Genomic DNA, 17,993 nt, shown 5'->3' with positions numbered 1-17,993 from the left:
CACATAATAGCTGCAGCTACAGAAGACCTAGAAAGTTCTTACCATCAAAGTCCTTGGCAATATCAAAATGATACCCATCAGAAATGGATATGTTTTTTATCTGTTGGAATGATACCAGAGCATATAATCTGACTTGGAGCTGGAGCCTTCTATGAGAGCTGTGTTCTTTTATAGAAAATGAGCTCCTCGAGAGCAGGACCTGTCCTGTCTTGTGTGTGTGTGTGTGTGTGTGTGTGTGTGTGTGTGTGTATGTGTGTGTTTAAATTTCTATCTCTAGCACTTAACACATTGCTTTACACAGAATAAGCACTCATAAGTTTTTTCATTAATTTATGACCAGCAACCTTTCTCTCTCCCCTTCTCCCCACCAATTTTTCTCTCTTCCTATACAAAGACATCAAATCTCAGCCTTTGGAATATTCTAATAGCATTAATAGCAAGAATAAATATGATATTGGCTAAAGAGTGATAACAAGCAAAGGAAATATATTTTACATTGTATCCTAGATCAGAGCTTCTTAAACTTTTTACCCGCAATTTCTTTTCTTTCAATAAACTTACTTGACTCCGTCTTGAATTTGAGCAAGATGTTTGGCCATGTCTGTACATGTGCAATGCAAAGTGCGCATTTGCATTCAGAATCAAAGCTGCAGCAAAGTTGCACAATGTGCTGCTAGAAACATCTCAGATTCATTATGTGTTTGATTTTGAACTAATTTTTGGTTGTTGCCTTCAGAAACCTTTTACTGTTATCAAATTTTTTGTGACCTCCGCATTCAATTACATGACCCCAGTTTAAGAAGTTTTGTCACAGATAATTAGCCATAAGTCTGTTTTTTTAAAAGCACATTTATCTTTAGAATGACATCTGAAATATGGGAAATGATATCTTAAGCTAACATAGGCATATGTGTAATCTATTGTTATGGGCCTCAGTTTTCTCACTTTTTAATTGAACAGTCTTATATTGGATGTTCCCTAAGGTCCTTGGATTCTGCTCTATGACTATTATTATTTGGCAGTTGACTTAATTGTAAATTTTAACTTTGAAGGCTGTTGAATTATTAGTTTACTTTGTGAGTGATCATGACTTAATTTTATGCATGAGGTAATTTGGGATAGAAAATGAAGGTGTGAATGATGCAAAAACTTTCTTCCTTTCTGCATTTTATTTTATTTTATTTTATTAAAAATTTTTTTTTATTATAGCTTTTTATTTACAAGTTATATGCATGGGTAATTTTACAGCATTGACAATTGCCAAACCTTTTGTTCCAATTTTTCCCCTTCTTCCCTCCATCTCCTCCCCCGATGGCAGGTTGACCAATACATGTTAAGTATGTTAAAGCATATATGTCCTAACAGTTATTTTGCTGTACAAAAAGAATCAGAGTTTGAAATAGTGTACTATTAGCCTGTGAAGGAAATAAAAAATGCAGGCGGACAAAAATAGAGGGATTGGGAAGTCTATGTAATGATTCATAGGCATCTCCCAGAGTTCTTTCGCTGGGTATAGCTGGTTCAGTTCATTACTGCTCTATTGGAGCCGATTTGGTTCATCTCATTACTGAAGAAGTCCACGTCCATCAGAATTGATCATTATATAGTATTGTTGTTGAAGTATATAATGATCTTCTGGTCCTGCTCATTTCACTCAGCACCTTTCTGCATTTTATATCCTTTACCCACATATTAGAGTTTTGTATTGAAGTGATGTCAGAAACAATATGATTTGCTATTATATTTTATTTTTCCTCTTCATGAGCAGAGTACAAAATATGCCATTCATTATACTTACTATTATTATTTGAAAAGAGAGGTAAACAGTTCTTTGTGAGGGTTTTCATATTAGTGAATTTGAATACTTTTCTTTTGAATAAATGCTTGCAGAAGCTTTCAAGCTTATTAATAATGGAAAACTTCTTTTATTGAACTCATAATAAATACAAAGACATGCCTTCTCAAACTTGATCATTCTACTAGTAACTCATGTGCCAAGATTAAGATTATCTTCAGAAGCTGAGAAATAACTTATTATCCATGTAGCTTAAGTATCAAGTTGAGGAAAATGAAAAATGTATTTTAAAAAATATAACAGTCATGTAATTCTTCAAAATGAAATCTTAGTGCCAGGCTTGATTTCAACAGTGTGGACAGAGAATGCTGATATCCCCAAAGTGAAATAAAGTGGGTAGAAGAACAGTTAATATGGTTAATGAAAAAAATATGTATATATGTATTTTATTTATTATTTTGAGAGACCTATAACCTCATTTGTGTAGGGAAATCCTGGTGGTAAGATTCCTATCAATGCAGATTGATAGTTGTGAAAGAAATTATTATAAACTCATTGGGTTTGATTATTTGAAAAGTCAGAATATTTAGTAATTTTTTCCTTTATTTTGGTACTTGTACTCAGTATTATAAAAATTTTCTTGTGAATCATTGAGTGATTATGATAAAGCTGGAAGATAAAGAGCATCTATAGACTATAGACAGCTTATTTTACAGAAAAGGAAACGTATGTCTAATGCCTATGGAAGTAGAATGAGTTACGCAGGGTCACATAGTAAATAGCAGAGCAAGATTTGGATCCAGGTATTCCGAATTGATAAATGATTGACAAGTCCTTGATGAACTTCTAAGGCAGGAATTCTTTTTTTCATTTTTTTAGTTTTCAAATTTACTTTTATAAGATTTTGATTCCTATTTTTCTTGTCTACTTCTCTCTGCCTTCTCTCTCTCTCTCTCTCTCTCTCTCTCTCTCTCTTTCTCTTTTGGCTGAGGCATTTGGGGTTAAATGCCTTGCCCAGAGTCACATAGCTAGGAAGGGTTAAGTGTCCGAGACCACATATGACCTCAAGTCTGGTGTTCTGTCCACTGTGCCACCTAGTTGCCCCTCCCTGTCTTCTCAGGGTACCTTTCTACATTAGAAGAAGAGGGATTTTTTGATTTTTTTTTTCCTTGCTGTCCAATGGGCTTATCATAGTGCTTGACTATGTAGCCATTTTATAAATGCTTGTTGATTTGTTGATTGACTTCAGGTTCCAATGCTCTTTGTATTGGAATACTATCCTCTTAAATAATAGGAATGGTTAGTTGCTTTAACACTAGGAACAACACAATCAATCTTATAAACAAGAGAAATAATGAATTACAAGATTGTATATAATAAGCAAAAAAGACTTGGATAAAATACAGAAATTATTTTTTATTAAAGATAGTAAATAAAAGAGCTTTCCTTATGATAAAAAAAAGTATTTGAAAAAATATTAAATGCTCTGGAAAAAGGACCAGGTATGACCCATTTAGAATCTCTATTAAAAAGAGTTAAACAAGGCTACTTTTACAGACCCATATGTGCAAAAATGTTTGTAGCAGTTCTTTTTTGTAATGGGAAGAAACAGGAAATCAAGGTGCTGCCTCTCAGTTGGGGAGTGTCTGAATTAAGTTGTGGTATACTAATGTAATGGAATATTATTATTTTAGAAGAAATGATGAACAGGCTGATTTCAGAAAATCCTGGAAAGACTTCCATGAATTGTTGCTTTGGGAAGTGGTCAGAACCAAGAGCACATTGTACACAATAACAACAATGTTAATATGATGAACAACTGTGATGGACTTGACTTTTCTCAACAGTGTGGTGATTCAAAGCAGTTCCAGTACATTTGGGATGGAAAATTCCAATAATATCCAGAAAGACTACTTTGGAGACTGAACATGGATCAAAGCATACTATTTTCATCTTTGCTTTTTGGTGTGATTTTTCTTACACAACATGACAATATAAAAATGTTTAGAAGCATTCCATATATTTAATCTATATCAGATTGCTTACTGTCTTGAGGAGGAGGGAGGTAAGGAAGAGAAAAATTTGGAATGTCTTATAAAAATCTGATAAAAAAATCAATGTTGAAAATTATCATTACATGTATTTGGAAAAATAAAATACTATTGTTTTCTTTTTTATTATTATTATTATTATAGCTTTTTATTTACAAGATATATGCATAGGTAATTTTTCAGTACTGACAGTTGCAAATCCTTTTGTTCCAACTTTTTCCCTCCTTCCCCCTCCACCCCTTCCCCCAGACGGCAGGTTGACCAATATATGTTAAATATGTTAAATACAATATATGTATACATGTCCAAATAGTTATTTTGCTGTTTTAAGAAAGTCGGACTTTGAAGTCGTGTACACAGTTAGTTTGTGAAGGAAATCAAAAATGCAGGTGGACAAAAATAGAGGGATTGGGAATTCTATGTAGTGATTCATAGCCATCTGCCAGAGTTCTTTCCCTGGGTGTAGCTGGTTCAGTTCATTACTGCTCCATTGGAACTGATTTGGTTCATCTCATTACAAAAGAGGGCCACGTCCATCAGAATTGATCATCGTATAATATTGTTATTGAAATATATAATGATCTTCTGGTCCTGCTCATTTCACTCAGCATCAATTCATGTAAATCTCTCCAGGCCTTTCTGAAATCATCCTGCTGGTCATTTCTTACTGAACAATAATATTCCATAATATTCATATACCACAATTTATTCAGCCATTCTCCAATTGATGGGCATCCACTCAGTTTCCAGTTTCTGGCACCTACAAAGAGGGCTGCCAGAACATTTTTTTCTTTTTTTTTAAATTTTAATAGCTTTTTATTTACAAGTTATATGCATAGGTAATTTTACAGCATTGACAATTGCCAAACCTTTTGTTCCAATTTTTCCCCTTCTTCTCCCCACTCCCTCCCCTACATGGCAGGTTGACCAATACATGTTAAATATGTTAAAGTATATGTTAAATACAATATAAGTATACATGTCTAAACAGTTATTTTGCTGTACAAAAAGAATCAGACTCTGAAATAGTGTACAATTAGCCTGCGAAGGAAATCAAAAATGTAGGCAGACAAAAATATAGAGATTGGAAATTCAATGTAATGGTTCTTAGTCATCTCCCAGAGTTCTTTCATTGGGTGTAGCTGGTTCAGTTCATTCTTGCTCCCTTGTGACTGATTTGGTTCATCTCATTGCTGAAGAGGGCCACATCCATCAGAATTGATCGTCATATAGAGTTGTTGTTGAAGTATATAGTGATCTCCTAGTCCTGCTCATTTCACTTGACATCAGTTCGTGTAAGTCTCTCCAGGCCTTTCTGAAATCATCCTACTTTTTCTTACCGAACAATAATATTCCATAATATTCATATACCACAATTTATTCAGCCATTCTCCAATTTATGGGCATCCACTCAGTTTCCAGTTTGTGACCACTACAAAGAAGGCTGCCACAAACATTTTTGCACATACAGGTCCCTTTCCCTTCTTTAAGATTGCTTTGGAATATAAGCCCAGTAGTAACACTGCTGGATCAAAGGGTATGCACAGTTTGATAACTTTTTGAGCATAGTTCCAAATTGCTCTTCAGAATGGCTGACTGTATTCACAATTCAACCAACGATGTATTAGTGTCTCTGTTTTCCCACATCCCCTCGAACATTCCGCATTATCTTTCTCTGCCATTCTAACAAATCTGACAGGTGTGTAGTGGTATCTCAGAGTTGTCTTAATTTGCATTTCTTTGATTAATAATGACTTGGAGCATCTTTTCATATGTCTAGAAATAGTTTCAATTTCTTCATCTGAGAATGGTCTGTTCATATCTTTTTACCATTTATCAATTGGAGAATGGCTTGATTTCTTATAAATTAGAGTCAATTCTCTATGTATTTTGGAAATTTATCAGAACCTTTGACTGTAAAAATGTTTTCCCAGTTTATTGCTTCCCTTCTAATTTTGTCTGCATTAGTTTTGTTTGTACAAAAACTTTTCAGTTTGATATCAAATTTTTCTATTTTGTGATCAAAATAGTTTTCTAGTTCTTCTTTGGTCATAAGTTCCTTCCTCTTCCACTGGTCTGAGAGATAAACTGTCCTATGCTCCTCAATTTAAAAAATAAAATACTATTGAGAAAAAAAAGAAAACAACAAAAAAAGATTTTTTCCTACTTTGTTTGAAAGTTTAGGAAATCTTAGCCATAGCAATAAAGTATGAAAAGGCAATTAAAAATCGATGATGAAGGAATAAAGCATTTATTAAGCACTTAGTACATATAAAATGTTGTGTTAAGCTCTGGTGATGAAAACAGCCTAAGCGACTAACATTCTAGCAATGGAAATAATCTGTATAGGAAGTTTCTGCTGCAAAGTCAGATGAAAGCTTCAGTAGTATATAGGTATATAGGTGTAGCAGCAAAGCAGAGAGATAATTCTTCCTCTTTAAAGCCATTTCCACTGATAAAAGTCATATCAGTTCCTGCTGTTGAGCCATTTGACATTGAGCTAAGAGCATTGTTGTTCTGGGTCCTCGTCTGTCTCCATTGTGATCTGAGGGTAGGTAGTGGTCAAGGTGCTGGTGATGGTTTCATATGCTTCCTCCTTTTCCTCAGGGAGCCTTGCCCTTTGAATGACATTTGTTTGATTGCATTCATATAACATATGAATGTGCTCCAATTATTGTTATAAAAAATGACAAAGAAGATAGTTTAAAGAAATCTGGGAAGACTCATGATTTGATAAAGAGTGAAGTGAACTGAATCAGAACACTTTATTTAATAACAGCATTATTGTAAAGACAACTTTTTTTTTCTCAATAGTATTTTATTTTTCCAAATACATGTAAAGATAGTTTTCAAAATTCATTTTTGTAAGAGTTCGTGTTGCAAATTTTTTCCTCCTTCCCTTGCCCACCAGCCCTCTCTTCAAGACAACAAGCAATCTGATGTGGCTTATACACGTACAATCACTTTGAACATATTTCCGTTTTAGTCATGTTGTTTTTGTTTTTCTGCGAGGTAGTTGGGATTAAGTGATTTGCCCAGGTCATACAACTGGAAAGTGTTAAGTGTCTGAGGCCAGATTTGAACTAAAATCCTCCTGACTCTAGAACTAGTGCTCTATCCACTGCACCATATTTTTTAGTCATGTTATGAAAGAAAAAGCCACAAGAAAAAAGTAAAAACAAAACAAAACAAATAAACCACTACACACCTCTCAGATTGACTAAGAAGACAGGAAAAGATAATGACGAATATTAGAGAGGATGTGGGAAAACAATTGGAGAGGGGTTGAATAAGTTATGGTATGTGAATGTTATGGAATATTATTGTTCTATAAGAAATGATCAGCAGGATGATTTTAGAGAAGCCTGGAGAGACTTACATGAACTGATGCTAAGTGAAATGAACAGAACCAGATCATTGTACAAGGCAACAGTAAGATTATGTGATGATCAATTCTGATGGACGTGGCTCTTTTCAACAGTGAGTTGATTTAGGCCAATTCCAATAGACTTGTGTTAGAGAGAGCCACCTGTATCCAGAAAGAGAATTGTTGGGGACTGAATTTGGATCACAACATAGAATTTTTACCTTTTTGTTGTTTGCTTGCTTTTTGCTTTCTTTCTTATTTTTTCCTTTTTCATCTGATTTTTCTTGTGTAGCATAATAAATATGTATAAAAGAATTGCATATGTTTAACATATATTGGATTCCTTGCTGTATAGGGAAGGAGAGGGGGGAAAAAGGAGGGAGAAAAATTTGAAACATAAGGTTTTACATGATTTTGCAAGGCTGAATGTTGAAAACTATCTTTGCATGTATTTTGAAAATAAAAAGCTATTATTTAAAAAATAAAAAACCTAACAACACTATTTTCCCAAGAGTTGGGGGTTGAGGAATAACTAGAAGTCTAATCTCTTCCATTTGAAAGTTTTCTTTCTGTGTGAACTTCTCGTTTGCTATCCCCAAGCTCCTTAAGGACAGGAATTGTTTTTACATTCACAATACTTAGCATAGTATCTGCCTCATAGTAAGCCTGTAATAAGTGCAGTGCTTCCTTGATTACTTGCTTGATTACTCACTTGCCTAGGAGATCATGTGTTTACTGGCTGATTGGTTTTTATTTATCCTCTTGGTCTCATTATTGTGGTGATTGTTTTATATTAAACTTAACTTTGGAAAGGATGATATTCTGTATAGATAAGTTTCTTTTTCCATTTCCAAGTCTCAGCAGGCTTTTAAAACATTTTTTATTTGTTTATTGTATCTTATTTTTATTATTCACTTTTGATATTGATCTTGCTCTTTATACTGACCAATCTGTGATCTCACCATATACATATAATTAATTTGGAATAACTTGTCAATTTCTTCATATTAAATAAGCACATCTAGGTTATAATATAATCCATTTTTTAGGGTTGTGAATGTGAATTGTTGTCCCAAATTAGTGTGTTATGAAAACTATCATCACTGTAAATGATTTCAGGATCTTGTTCATATGCTTTAACTCCACATTGTTATGGATTCTTTCTCATGTCTTTTCATATTTACCTGTCTCTTCCCTTGTTCTCTTTTAACTATTGTCTGTCTGCCATGTGCCATTCTTATGGCTTTTTTCTGATCTATGAATTCTTATCAGCTGTGGGCATAAAAATGAAATTATATATCAGAATTGTTTGTGGGCTTGGAGGAAAGACTTCATACTCTGTTATAAGTAAATGCATCAGTCTTACTATATGAAATATATGACATATTTTGGAAGCTCTGGGGCTTTTTTCATTTTGCTTTTTAGTTCTTGGAAGAACTCGGTTTTGGATAGTGGAATTCTGATCATAGAGGTTACTATAATGAGAAGAATGAAAGAATTTCAAGATGGAGAAAATTGACCTCTGGATACTTCAATTTTTATAAATATGATGTTTTTGTTTCTTTGCATTCTGCTTTTTAAAATAATATTTTATTTTTCCAAATGCATGCAAAAATAGTTTTAAGCATTCACTTTTGCAAAATTTTGTGTACCCAATTTTCCCCCCTTTCCTCCCTCCTCCCCAAGATAGCAAGTAATCCAGTATAGGTTAAACATATTCAGTTCTTCAAATCATATTTCCATTCATCATGCTGCACAAGAAAAACAATATCAGAAGGGAAAAAACAAGAGAAAGAGAAAAAAACAAGCCAACACAAATGGTGAAAATACCAAGCTTTGATTTATATTCAGTCTCTATAGTTCTCTTTCTCTGGATGTGGATGGCATTGTTCATCACAAATTTATTGCTACTACCTTTTATCAACTCATTGTTGAAAAGAGCCAAGTCCATCACAGTTGATTATATATCTTTTTACTGTGTACAATGTTCTCTTGGCTCTACGCAACTCACTTAGAATCAGTTCATGTAAATCTTTCCAGGCTTTTCTAAAATCAGCCTGCTGATCATTTCTTTTAAAACAATAATATATAATAACATTTATATGCCATAACATATTCAGCCATTCCTAAACTTAAAGGTGTCCATCCATTCAATTTCCAGTTCCTTGCCACTACCAGAGCTGCTGCAAATATTTTTGCACATATAGGTCCTTTCTCCTTTTTTATGATCTCTTTGGGACAAAATAGAGATGCTTCTGGATTAAAGAGTATACACAGTTTTATAGCCCTTTGGGCATAGTTCCAAATTGATCTCCAGAATGGTATCTTTGCATTTTTTGTGAGTACTTTGGTGAGATCTTTAGTTCTTTAAAAACATATTCGCCTTTTTTTTCCCCTGTCAGGTTCTTCAGAGCAAGTATCCCAGCATGTCAGCTGTTTCTGATCATCTTTTAGATATATATTTAAAGCTTACTGGAGATAAGCATCTGTCTAAGATCAACAACTGCCATGGAAATGAGGAAATGTCTATGGATGTCTCAGAAGCCAGAGAAGATGACAGAAGTCCAAGTCTTGAAGGAAGAGAATTATCTCTACGGTATTGAAGATGGTTAAATTAGCCAATTCCTTGAGTATCTATCTATCTATTTATCTACCTATCTGCCTGTCTGCCTGCCTACCTACCTACCTTCCTACCTATCCTATCTATTTTTGTATCTCTTTTGTATCTCTCAAATCTTTGTGCACTGAAGATCCAATTAAAGGGTATCTCAGGTTCCAGATCAGAAGTTTGGGCTGGGGAAAGATAAACAGGTTCTGATCCCCTTGCTGAGTCTATAAAGTTTCTTTTTCTTCTTTTTCTTCCAATGTCTATTAGCTTCCTGGTTCCTGCTAAGTTATAAACTTAAGAGGTTTGGACAGGATTTCAAATCAGCTTCTGTTCTTTCTGCTTGCTGGGTTTTTTTTTTTTAAACTCATACATTTGAGCATGTTAGACATTTTTTAAAGTTTTAATTTTAATGACTTATCTGAGCTTAGTTGAATAAATAGAAAAATAGATAGCCTCTCTACCACCTCTGTTTTATCTTGAAAATCATTGCTTATTTCCTTTTTTTTCCTAGGGATTTACTTAATTGGTGCAACAGGATTTCTTACAGCTTTGACAGTTCTTCTTCATCTACATCACTCAATATTTTTCAGGAGGTAAGCTGTAATCCTCTGAAGTCTTGTTTCCTTTGTGCTACATAATTTCCATCTGTCTCTTTTCATTGATGCATCTGTCTAAAGCTTTATCCCCCTCTTGCCTCTTATCATCTGCTATCAAGCTTGTGCTTTTGTGCACATGATGTCTCTTTTACTTTTAAAGCTTGTCAAGGGACTTAATTTCCACACAAGCTAATATTATCTCAGAGAGATTGGAGGTAGAAATGTAAATTTTCAAAAAGGGACCACTCCTTTTAAAAATGTTTTAGAAGTGTAATAACTGTCAAATAAAAGAATAAAGCAAATGTACTCATCCTACTTTGGAATAAGCCTTAAGGAGATATTACAACAATGAATTAAAGTTAATAAATAAAAAGCTAAAAATTTAATAATGTACTTTATGATAATTATGACAGGTGACATTTATATTTCACTTTTAAGATTTACAAAGTATTTTGTATGCATTATCTCATTTGTGCCAGCAGTTCAGTAGCTACTTCAATAAGGTAGCTATCATCCATTGGTCAATAAACATTTTATTAAACATTTATGTAGCAGATACTGTGTTAAGTGTTGAGAATGCAAAGAAAAAGTCAAAATAATCACTGCCCCTCTAGGAGTTTAATATTCTAATAGGGATATAAAATGTATATAAGTAGGCATATATAAACAAGATAGATACAAGGTAGATTGAAGATAAGTTTAGAGGAAAAGATGATACTATTGATTCATTGTTATATTTCAATAATAATTCAATTTCATATGCTTTAATTTGTTTAGCTATTTAATATGCATTCATTTGTTTTGTGTTCTTTTCTTTGCCAAAAAGACATAATATAAAATTTTTAAAAACTTAATAGTTTATTCTCTTCTTATTTTGTCTTTTTAGATACCTAGTAGAGGTAGAAGTTAGTGCCCTTTTGAATACAGTTCCAAATTGCTACCCAAAATACCTAAGCTAATTTACAGCTTGAAGAGTTCATTAATGCTTTCCACTAATTGGCATTTTCCATTTTGTCATCTTTGGCAATCTAATATATGTGAGATGGAGACTCAGTGTAATTTCAGGAGTGATATGGAGAGCATTTTTTTATGGGGTTGTTGATAGATTAGAGTGACTTCTTATCCTATCACAATTTCTCTTATTGAATAGTTCTTGTGTATTCCCTATCTTTCTTGCAATTTGTTGTTGTTCAGTTTGTTTTTTTAGTTATAGTTAACTTTTTGTGGCCTATTTGAAGTTTTCTTGGCATAGATATTGAAAGGGCTTGGCATTTCCTTCTTCAGCTCATTTTATAGATGAAACTGAAGTATATGGAGTTAATTAAGTAATTTGCCTAGGGTCATATAGCTAGCAAGTACCTGAGGCCACATTTGAACTCAAGTCCTTCTCACTTCAGGACTGGTGCTCTATTCAGCTTCCCCCTTAATTGTCACTCTTTTTACAAAATAAAGCTTTTCCTAATAAATAAATGAAGCTTTTTTTCAATAGTCAAAATTACTTTCTCTACCCACTTTTTCACTGCAGCAGCCTTCCATTGTAAGATGAAATGGCGATGTGATGAAAAAAAAAAAAAATTGAACCTCATCTAATGAAGATACATAATCAAACTAAACTAATTTATGTTTTGGCCATGTCCAGAAAATATGGCTCAGTCTGCACTGTCTCTCCTTAACTTCTCATAGCCCCTTTTGCTTTGAGATCTTTTTCAGTACAATCTATATTCTTGAGAAACAGCATGGTGTAGTATAGAGAGAGCTGATCTTAGAACCAGCAAGAACCTGATTCAAGTCCAGATTGATATATATATACTGACTCTGTGACGCTGGACCAGTCACTTAGTGTGTCATTGTCAGTAACTCTTAATGTTTCAAGCATTTCTTTAAGCCTATAACTTGCAGAGAAAGTGCTGACCTCCATTGTTAAAAGGAGTTCCCTAGATTAGTAAAGCCATAGTTCTTACCTCTGTCCTATCATTCCATTTCATTTTTCTCAGTTCTGTAACTGGAATTTTTCAGTCCTCCCACTGAACAATTAAGTTTAGTTATGTAATCTTGTTTAAAAACTTGGTAATTTGTTCCTTTTCAGTTGCTCCCAAGCATGTGCAGATCTTTCTTGTCTTGGGGAAAAAGCCCTTATGTGGCCTTATTGCTCTCTTAAACTCTGCCATTCTGTTTCTTATTCTATCAATTATGAAATAAATATAAGGAATAAGCTTTTGTTTCTGCCATTATTGGAATTAAGAGTTTGTTGACTCTTCCACCCAAGATATAATATATAGATAAAACAAATGTTATTATTTTTGCTTCCTCAAATGGGCTTTTCTTTCATATTTGTTAATAATCACATAATTATTTTATTCAATGCAAGTCTGATCATGTCACCCCTCCTAGAGAGTAAACTTGAGAATAGGTATCCTATTGCTTAAAATGTTCCATTTGGCATTCAAAGTCCTTCATAACCTAATTCCCCTCCTCCTTTTCCAATGATTTTAAACTGTACTCCCTGGCATATATGCTTTAATCCAGAGATCCTGCCCTTCTGGCTGTGCCACAATGAGCAAGACATTCCATCTTGTCTCTAGCCATTGACTCTGGTTGTCCCCTAGACTTGAAATGTTCTCCTTACTCCATTCCACCTGCTAACCTTCCTGGATTTTTTTAGGTTCCAATTAAAATCCTATCTTCTACAGAAAACTTTACCCAGTCTCTTTTAATTCCAGTGCCTTAACACTGTTAATTATTTCCTGTTGCTGGTTTGTATTTGCATATTGTCTCTTTCATTAAATTGTAAACTCCTTATGGGCACACAGTCTTTTGCCGCTTTTTATATCTTCAGGACTCACCACGGTGCCTGGCACATAGTGCCAGAGTAGGTGCTTAATAAATGTTTATTGAATGAATGTATTTAAACTTGAAACTTTTAAGTCATCCATTATTACTCCTTTTCTCAAGTAGTAATATCCGTGGCATCAGTTCTCATTTAGTTATTGCCACAATCATCAGGAGCATCAAGGTTTCAACCACTTCATGCATTGATTAATAAATAACCTCTAGCATCCTACTAACTGACATTTTCTTCTAATCTAATTTATATATCTTGCTAGGTTAGTACTTAAAAGATATTGATTTTTATATGGTATGTTTATATGTGGGGGGAAAAAAGTCAATGTGATTGGGTAGAGATGGAAATATGTTTCCCCTTTGTCATCAAAACAATGTCCATGTTCCTTATTCTGACATTCAAGACTTCCTTCTGGCTAGTCTCAAATTGTTTTCTAACCTTAAATTCTATTACTCCTTTCCTGTGAAATTTCTGCACCGAACAATTCTATTCCACATTTTATTAACATACTTTTGTATTTCATTCTTTGTGCATTTGTTCGTATCTGGTCAGTCCTCTAGAGCACATTTTCCATGCTCTATTTCCTCCTGAGCCAAACCTAGGCACCCTTCAAATTCTATTTCATTTTTCTACTTCTTTTCTTACATTTTTTTTTTTTATCACCTTTGTCTGGAGTTGAACCAGTCCCCCTTATAGTCTGTATCATTTGTTTGGAAATTAGTCATGTAATGTTTGGTGATATCTTCTACATTGTAGTCTTATATATTATCTTACTAAATGGTAACTTCTTGAGGATAGAAAACAGATGTCTTCTGTCACATTCTTTCTCCTTGCATAATGTCTCATGTTAGATGCTTGGGTGCATTTTGATTGCATAAAATAATGAAAGGAATCAGTTATTCCTCTCAAATAAGATTGCCTTTGTTATAATCACATCTTTGAACATTTATAATAGAGGACTAATTTTTATTTTCACATTCAGTGAAGAGTCAAAAATTTGTCTTTGTCTTTGACAGGCTCTGGATTGCTTCACAGCAATGCTATCTAAGCAAACAAGCAGATTGAAGATGGCAGAGATTATTGGGAGCAAGTTAAATATCTCCAAGAAGAAGGTGAACCTTGAAATTCCCATTGTGATCTTTATTTAAATCATTTCTGATGTGCAGCTGTTACTTCTAGCTTGTCAAGTGCCTCTTATATCATCACTGCCCTTTAAATCTATTTAAATTGTTGATAGATTTTCCTATGTTTATGTTGGGCAATTTGGTTGTTATGTACCTCTCTGTTTATGTTCTTAAAATGTACCTTGTTACTTACCAGATATATATGCCTTAGTGTCCATTATTGGTTTTATATTTTTAGCCTGTGCTTTAGTCAATCACTTTTATCATATAGTTTATGTGAGGTTTTGTAATCATGTAGAGCAGGGTAATTCTGATATCTTCAATGTTAAACATTGGTAATTGGGTCCCTAGAAAAGTAAGGGCTATGATTATAAGAATATCCAAAGAAAAGAGATGAGCCAAGTCCACTACCTGATCACCTAAAGGTTGGAATCCCAACTATTTTGGCATGATGTATCAGTTTGTATCATTTGGCTATGTGTTGTCCTGGTTCAAGAAAGATCCTTGTCCTCCTTTGATGCTGTTTTCAATTGAGGCCTTATGATGAATATAAGTATGGGCAACTTTGTAAGTTGTTTTAGGTAGAGACAAATGGAACATGTTTTACAAAGATCATCTTGAAATTTGCAATTAGAAAAGAAGTCTAGTTTCAAACAGTGAATTTCCATCTTGCACCTCTGAGTAAAAAATTCCATATGTATATATTTGATTTTTTGTAAGTTATATATATGTACTATATATAAATTTTATATATATGTGTGTGTGTGTGTATGTACTATGGTATGGTGTATATATATATGGTATATCTATATATATGTACTATGGTATGGTATATATATTATCTATCTATCTATATGTACAATAGTATGAATGGTTTTACAAATTATAAAAGAGATTATAAATAGAATTTTTAAAAGGATGAGATAAAGATAAAATTATTTTTGATCCTAAAGTAAATGGGATGGGAACTACTGGATTTCACTGAGTAAGTGAGTGATGTGGTCAGATACGTACTTTTTAGGAAAATCATTTTGGCAGCTATGTGGAGGATGGATTAGAGAGAAGATTGTCTAGGTAGTTGAAAATGTAGTTCTGATCTTAAGTGGTGGCCATGTGAATACAAGAGACTTAAATAATAAACTGTGGAGAAAGAAATCACAGAGTTGGGCTACTTGATTTTATATACAGGGTGAACATGAATGAGAAGTCAGGATGATATAAGATTGAAAACCTCAGTGATTGGGAGGAGTAATATCTTTTATTGTAATAGCAAAGTTCAGAAGAAAGGGTATGTTGTAGGAAGGGAACATTTGGTGATTTAGGAGTGGAAATCAGGAGAGAACCCGGCTGGTTTTGTAGATTTCAGTATTATCTGCATAGAGATGCATAGACATAATTATCTTCATAGATTTAGATTGAATCTGTGGAAATTGATAAATCACCAAGTGAGAGAGAATTAAAAGAACACAGTAGTCCCAGAACACAGTTTTGAGGGACACCCATAATTTCCTGGCAAGAGATAGATAAAGATCTAGCAAGGGAGATTTAGTAGGGGTAGTCAATAAAGTAGGAAGAGAATTAAGAGACAGCAAACTCACAGAAACTCAGAGAGGAAAGATCCAGAAGGATTTGTGAAAAAGTGTTTAGAATTTTCAAAGCAGAGATTCTCCATTTATTATAATGGGCCAATTTAGATGTTGTAGGAAGATTATTCTTTAAAAGACTGACTCTCATGGCAGTATCCTAAATAATCAGAGCATAGTAGCTGTGGAAATGTGGGAGCAATTTTATCTGAAACACAATCCTTTTTCTCCACAGGCTGAGTACTTCTGTCAACTTTATAAGCCAGAGATCATGGTAAATGAATTAGAAGTGGAAGTGGGCAGAGCACAATTACTGCGGATACAGAGTCCAGCTGTTCAGGTCCAGAGGTAAAATCAGGTCTTCTTTATAAAACTATTGATTTTTGAATGGAAATTCTAACCATCTGTCTTCTTGATTTTGTTCAAGACCCTTGATTCTTATTTTCATTAATTATAAGACCTGACCTCTCTAAATCTCTAGTTTGCCAAGTATTTTATACATTCTCATTTTATTTGCCCAGCTGTTCTGTAAGCTAGTTGATACTGTTTGCAGTTAGTTGGTAAGCATTTTTTAAGGACCTAGTATGTATCAGTTACCATGTGAAGTGATAGGGAACAAAGACTGAAAAAAAAGGTGAAGAACAATATGTTTATATTATGAATAAATAAAGATATGTACAAAGTAAACATAAGTTAGTTTTTTTGGGAAAAGGGAGCAGATTTAAGGATCAGGAGTTTGTGAAGGGTGACATGAGTCCCAACTTGGAGTTTGCTTTTGAGGAATCCTAGGAGATAGATTCCAGTCTTGAGGGCAGATGGCCTATTAGCATTGTAAGCCCCATTTTGCTGGGACTTGAATACATGTCTTTTGTTTTCTAGCCCAGTGTTCTTTCTATTCTACCATAGTTTCCTACTTCTTCTTATAGTCAAGCAGAAGCGGGTGATGGGAATATCATAGGAGGCTTGCAACCAGAAGACATTTTCTCTAAGCCAGTCCTGACCATTATTGTAGACATCTTACCTTATCCTTCTAAATTTTCTTCATCTATAAAATTTTGGTGATAATAACTTGCATTGTCTACTTCATGTCAGGGGTTATGTATTTCACATGAAAGATAACAAGTAATACACTGAAAAGGAAAAGCAAAAGGCATTGCTGCTCTGCATCAATGGAACAAGCATCAAGTAGTTCCTTCACACCCTTGAAATCATAGGTCTGGTCCAAAAAAAATTAGTAGCAAACAAATATCTGTAGTCAATCATAATGTGCTTTTTTAATAGTTCATAGTTACTCATTATTCTAGAGTATTTTTTGTTTGCCTGTAGTTTATGGGTTTAGGTGGACCTAATGTAGGAAAACAAACATTGGGGAAGAATCATTACCAAACATTGATAAATGTCTGTTTCCTTGCATGGTTTGAGCATATCCTTTTATGTCATATAGAAAATTGGAGTAGTTTTCTCTTCATGTCTTGTTCCTTTAACAGAAATTCTGTGTTTGTGTGAAAATGATTCCTTCACTTTTAATTTTTTTGGGATTCAGATTTGACTAAACAGAACCAAAGAACATAAATATGGCAGGCATCAGAGGGTAGTATCTTAGATTTCTATCTGTTAGAACAGACCTCATAAAAGGGCAAAGGGATAGGCAGAGTGAAAATTTAAGGACAGAGTAAAATAGCAGATACATTTAAAAATAACAGAGCATGTCAAGACAGAATAGCAGCCAAGAGCCCTAGGTCATTGGCATGCTATTTTGTGAAGATAAATATGTTTTACCTGTGAATCAGCTGTGAATTTAAATAGAAATGTTCAAACTGAAGTTCTGATTCAAGGATTCAAGGATATCTCCCATAGTAATATAAAAGCATTTTTTAATTTACCTATTGTGCTTTCAGTCTTCAAAAATCATTGTGTTGCTTGGGAAAAATGCTGAATTTGAAGTCAGTAGATTTGAATATCAAATTCCAACTCTAGTTTATTAGCTGGAAAGACTTGTGTTAGTCACAATGCCTCTAGCCTTAGTT

General features: G+C 33.7%; 1 protein-coding gene across 1 annotated transcript in view; it reads left to right on the top strand.

Annotated features, from left to right (window-relative positions):
* MDN1 (midasin AAA ATPase 1) overlaps positions 1-17,993 on the top strand; it is a 178,833-nt gene that overhangs the window by 31,372 nt on the left and 129,468 nt on the right. The window contains 4 exon segments of the mRNA XM_051997401.1: positions 9,616-9,809; positions 10,333-10,414; positions 14,276-14,371; positions 16,202-16,314. Coding sequence (XP_051853361.1) covers positions 9,616-9,809; positions 10,333-10,414; positions 14,276-14,371; positions 16,202-16,314 — 485 coding nt within the window.

This window comes from Antechinus flavipes, chromosome 4 (genome assembly GCF_016432865.1).
Source record: "Antechinus flavipes isolate AdamAnt ecotype Samford, QLD, Australia chromosome 4, AdamAnt_v2, whole genome shotgun sequence".
Lineage (NCBI taxonomy): Eukaryota > Metazoa > Chordata > Mammalia > Dasyuromorphia > Dasyuridae > Antechinus > Antechinus flavipes.
The sequence above is the reverse complement of the archived record's forward strand: the minus strand, read 5'-3'. Positions and strand labels throughout refer to the sequence as shown.